The sequence below is a fragment of the Vanessa tameamea genome, chromosome 10 (assembly GCF_037043105.1).
Source record: "Vanessa tameamea isolate UH-Manoa-2023 chromosome 10, ilVanTame1 primary haplotype, whole genome shotgun sequence".
Taxonomy (NCBI): domain Eukaryota; kingdom Metazoa; phylum Arthropoda; class Insecta; order Lepidoptera; family Nymphalidae; genus Vanessa; species Vanessa tameamea.
In genome coordinates this window covers 5,319,734-5,325,733 of record NC_087318.1, presented here as the reverse complement: position 1 = coordinate 5,325,733, position 6,000 = coordinate 5,319,734, and the positions used below count along the sequence as shown (strand labels likewise).

Below are 6,000 nucleotides of genomic sequence, written 5' to 3'. Positions count from 1 at the left end.
GAACGCGACAATCTTAACCGATGATTGCGGGTTCAAACCAAGGCAAGCACCAATTAATTTTCATCTCAAGCTCGGCGGTGAAGGAAAACATCGTGAGAAAACCTGCGTGTATCTAATTTCAACGAAGTTCTACCACATTTGAATCCACCAATCCGTATTGGAGCAGCGTGTTGGAATATGATCCTAACCTTCTCCTCAAAGGGAGAGGAGGCCTTAACCTAGTAGTGGGAAATTTACAGTCTGAACATTCTGAACCTCAAATTCATTTACTTCCTATGAGTGTGTAAATTTTTTTAAATCTTGAAAATTTATTCTGAATCAGTTTAGAAAACACACTATCGGCGGCGTTGGTGTCAATACAATTTATTTAGTATAATAATAAAACATAAAAAGTATTTTTATAACCTATTATCTAGTTATCTGTTCACTGAAGTGACTGAATTCTCTTTGACGTCTTTTTTACGGTAGTTTCCGCTTCGCTTGATGTTAGGTGCTTACAAAAATGCTAATACAAATTGTTATCAAAAGTAATAAATATGCTAATAACGCCTTAACTAGTTTATTAATAGTAGTCGTAAATTACATGTCATGATGATTCTAAGACATTTTATTTTCCTCATTCTCGTGGACACGCAGTAAGCTGTATACATATTTTAAGATAATGGACCGTATATTTATTAAAACTTGCATTGAACAAAGACAATTATCACTCGAACCTTATAATTTAAAAAGTACCTAACAAATATATTTTAGTATTTCTAATTTTATTCACTTAATAACTTTTGGACACAGACAGCCACAATATACTTAGATTAAAAATTCAATCAACGTCGACAGCTTTTCAAAAATTTGACTGAAATGATGATACTGTTTGTAATGTAATATTTTATAGCTGACTGTATCGAGTTTGAATTTTTTTTAAACACTTTTCTTTATGTTCACGTTCCGAATAAGTGTTTAGGCAATAAAGTATATAACGTTAGTATAGATACAATAACTGACACGGAAAAGTCTAGACACGATATCGCACAGCCTTGCTGCATCGCTGCTGGATGTTCACCTAAAACAATAAAATATTTTTAATTACTTACATGTATATTGATTAATTTTTTTTTCCCGTAATCTACTTCAAATGGAACAAGAGAGTTCTTATTCTTCTTTAAGAAATGAAATGCTCATTGTGTATGCAATATCAATCAAAAGGGAATAATAAAAATCGGCTTTTAATAAGTAGATATGTCGTATTCTATGCACCCAAAAAACCACCTCATGATAGCTTCTGTATTGAAGCCAGTTAAAAAAATCGATTAGTAAATGTGGACAGTTCATATTATTTGGCGTTGTATAAATTGAACTCAGTACAGTGTTTAATTTCCCAATTGCAAGTGACAATTGCACCATAAATATTAACAGGAGACACATTATGATAAAATAAAATAAATTCATTAATTAATACACATACGAACTTCTCCTTCTCCACAAAGGGAGAGGAGGCCTTAGCCCAGCAGTGGGAAATTTACAGGCTGTCAATGTGATGTAATATAAATGATCTCAACATCTTCTCATTTCAATTTGAGAACATGTAACTGCTTGGCATTTCGAATATCAGCTGTGAAGTATCACGTTTTAAGTTATAACGAAGCTACCAATTATAACTTCAAGTTATTTTCACAATTTAGCTTAACATAAGCAAAATTGTTAGGTTATGAAGTTTATGAAGCTTAGTAATTTATTTACTAAACTTTCTTTACATTGTCTCTAGATCTTTTCATTATCATTGAACTATTAAAGTTTCCAAAATATTTTTTTAAGGATATAATTCATATAAATCTATGAGCTAATCGGGCTCAAATTGGCGGAGATGGATGAATGACGTTAGATCTTATATTTTTAAAACCAAAGATTTTTTATTAGAAGATTGCACGAGATTTGTTCAAATTGTAAAGCCAGAAGTAGTAAGCCTTGTATAAAACGCTGAGAACGCTTGAAATGAAGAAGGAATTTAAATTAACATTGGAAAATAACCTCTATTTTAATAAGAGTATTCTGTATCTGTTCTTATTTTTATAATATAATTTGTTAGTCTACTAAATCAGTCACCTAGTCGTCGTACGTTGAAAAGACGTATAAAAGGTAGTAATACTATCATCTATATATCACCTAAGATGCTAACTTTGGTGATTATTTGTGTGTTCATGTAATATTCCTTCTTCATTACATAGTATAAAACAAAGTCGTTTATCGCTGTCTGTCACTGTGTATGCTTAGATATTTAAAATTACACAACTGATTTTGATACGATTCTTTTTAATAGACAGATGGATTCAAGAGAAAGGATTATATGTATAATACATGTACAATATATTAGAGAAACACTGATAATTTTAAAGGTTTCTAAAGTGATGTCGTAAATAAGAGCTTACATTGCAAACGCTGGCTGAACCCTACGAGATAGATCAAAATAATGTACTACAGTTTTGTATACCTTATAAAGGTCTTCAAAAAAATCAGCATAGTATATGTCTATCTTTTAGGGATAACCCACATAACTATGTTTTATCCTTTACTTTTTACGAGAAATAATGGCTTATTTTCGAAGCGGTTTTAAGCAAAACAGCATTAATTCTTATCCAATGAAGTACCTTAAGTACATTGTGCATTTAATATAGATTAATATGGCTTACAGTATATTATTTAAATATATATTTTCGAAGATATTACAGATTTACAACGCAGGGACATAGCAGTTTGTATTGTCTAATGACTGACAAACTGTGAACGTTGTAAGACATTCTGTAGTATGTTTAGTATCCGCATTGCACCCGTGCGAAGCCGGAGCGGGTCGCTAGTTTGAAATAAAATTGAATCGTTTAACTACGTAGTATAATTTTCTTAAACAGTAAATATTTAAATCGGTTATATATATTATTAAAATATTGTATTATTAAATAAAAGGTAAATGTATAATATATCAATGTTCTGTGATAACTTTTTTAAGAATATTTAGTCCCTTACCCGATAGTACATGTACTCTGATCGAAGCTGGCGGAGCATTGTTGGGTCCACATGAGTAGGCTCCGGCATCAGACCCTCTCGCTCGTTGAACAAGTAGCCGGCTTGTGCTCTTAAGACCTTTTTCTGTCACCAGCGATATTCCACCTCGAGCTGAATCGAAGTTTATTATCTGGATGTAAAAAAATAAAAACAAAGAATTATGTAGAATCTGTGTAAGATTTGTAAAATAATCTTTAACTCAACATACTAAGTGGTCGAGTAGTGTGTACACCGGTTTTCATGGGTACGCCATTCCGAGGTCCCGGGTTCGATTCCCGGCTGAGTTGATGTAGAAAAAGTTAATTAGTTTTCTATGTTGTCTTGGGTCTGGGTGTTTGTGATACCGTCTTTACTTCTGATTTCCATAACACAAGGGCTTTAGCTACTTACATTGGGATCTGAGTAATGTATGTGATGTTGTCCAATATATATAAAAAAAAAAATCATACCTAATTATTGTTGCGATTTAATTTGTTCCTATACTGATAAATAAATATTAAATGTACGTAACAGAACATAATTTAAAAATATAATTATGTCTTATAATGAATTACCTTTAACGTGAAATGTAGATAAAAATATTTAAAGTCGCTTTTTAAACAATACAATTCCTTTTCAGTGGGAAGGATTCAGAGCTTAAGCCGGCTCGTTTGTTCATTTTAGGTATTAACGTCAGGCGATTTCGGTTCAAAAGAATTCAAGGGATATTTTTCCTTAAAGAATATAGCAATAAATATACTTTGCACTTTTTATAAAGACAGTATGGTATGGTAATTATTAAGGGTGACCACGTAATCTACACCAATATTCTAAAGAGGTAAAATTTATTTATCAGTATGGAAGGGTAATCTCCGGAAGTAATGATGATTTATTTATTTTTTTTCACTCGTAAAAAGTTAAGTTATTCTAGAGTGATAAACATTATAATTATATCATAATATAATTTTCTTTATTAATAATTGCACCGTACCTGAATTATTTATTAATAACAATACCAGAGAAAATTAACTATCTCTCGTTTTTGCCTTGATCATATAATTCAAGTCCCGGATCTTTAAGAAGTCGTTTTAATTAAGGTAATATTGATCATTTGATCTTTCCTATTCTCATTAACGTAATGCAAGTTATGCATTTGTCGAATTCGATCTGAACTCGATAATGAACATAGAATTTGAAAAATGATGACGTATGTATCTTCCCTCCTCCCAAAGAATATGAAATAGTACACTGGTCCTGAATGTCCTAAAAACCTTTTTAAAAATTTACACTTTAGGACTTATTTTTTTCTTAAAGAAACAGAATTGCGATTCAATAGAAAAATACTGCTAGAATTAATGCCATAATTGTCAATGTAAACATACATATCTGTCTTTGAAATTCTCTTTTTTTATATATACACTAGGCATATAAGTGACTCCACCTGTAAGTAGTCGTGGAGTACAAACGCGAAATATATATAATGAATAAAATGGCTACATTGTATTGCTATGAAGAACTTACAACATTCATTTCAGTACTACGGGTACTCCTTCTACTTCGTAATAATAAATAAAAAAAATCCAAATGATATGAATATTCTGTTTTCAGCTTATTATATATTTAGTAACTCCAACTAAGTACGATTACAACGTCATAATTATAATTACACATATTGCTGCGTATTTTAGGGGCTGCATTAATAATTCATATTGTTATTCAGGTATGTATACTCAAATGTGTTCTATCAAACCAACTACGATATACTCGTATGTGGTACTTCAAAGTTTTTCACCAATCATTCTACATTGTATTTTTTCCACCATACATATGATTAACAGAATATTTTGAATACATGCTTAAATGAAATTTGATTGATTTTTCTTAGGATTGAAGAACAAAAACAGGGAATGTCATTGTTATTCGGTAAAGATAGGTCCAAACCTATTCCAAACCTAAACTCTAAAACTTATTCACTACGCTGCTTCAATACTAGATGGTGGGCCTTACCCGAAACAATATGCGGAAAAATATTGTGAGGTAATGATATTTTTCTTCATCGCCATATTCGAGATATTAAATTAAACTAATTAATAATTCAGTTTTTTATTTTCTTATCGTACGTTATTTCGTTGATATATTTTAAATGGTTAACCTAAATTTTTGATTACATTGTTTTTTTTTCGACGAAATATAATTCTCATACTACAGTTTTCTCGGAAATACGATCAAGAACAACGTTATAATTAAATTTTTACAGCTAATTGAATAAATTAAACCATAAATATTTGTAACGTAAGTTAATAGAAGGGTATTTAGGTATTATATATATATATATATATATATATTTGTATTTAACCTTTATTATAATATCTTACTAAATTATTTACAAAGACACATTAAATGAATCGAAATTCAATTATTATAATTTAATAATTTATCACCTTCATATCAGCTCAGTTGTTCCTTTATAACTTAACCAGTGATGCACAATAGAAGTTTTCTACAAATGTTCGTTTTTCGTGGTACTAACAATTTTACTTTACTTTGTTACTCGAGTAAAAAGTATTCTCATTGAACTACCGAACGATCCAGTAGTACTACGGGAAGTTGCTTTTTAACCGTATTACATTCTAAGGCGACATATTTTCATAGTTTGACACCTGTCAATTCGGCGCTTGCTATTTAATAATTTCCCTACCTTAACAATGTTGTGAAAGTGCGTCAACCGCGAACATATTTAATAATAAATATAAGTCTTCTAAGTACTATACTATTAGTTCAATAATAATAACCGGAAGAAATAAACTACCTAGCCCGATTTATGTATTTGACCGATAAATTAATATCATTGTTATATGATAATTGTTTTATAATAATAATTTATTATAAAACAAATATTATTTCTTAGAAATTAACAAATCGCAATGCGGCACGTACATGCAATGCGGACGGTTATTTTTTACACTT

The 6,000-nt window shown here is 30.3% G+C and overlaps 1 protein-coding gene across 1 annotated transcript in view; it reads right to left on the bottom strand.

Moving 5' to 3' along the window:
* Positions 1-897: 897 nt before the first annotated feature.
* LOC113400651 (leucine-rich repeats and immunoglobulin-like domains protein 1) overlaps positions 898-6,000 on the bottom strand; it is a 39,370-nt gene continuing 34,267 nt past the window's right edge. The window contains exons 6-7 of the mRNA XM_026640330.2: positions 3,016-3,184; positions 898-1,060 (exon numbers count right to left, since the gene is read on the bottom strand). Coding sequence (XP_026496115.1) covers positions 939-1,060; positions 3,016-3,184 — 291 coding nt within the window. The 3' untranslated portion in view covers positions 898-938. The remainder of the gene's footprint in view (positions 1,061-3,015; positions 3,185-6,000) is intronic.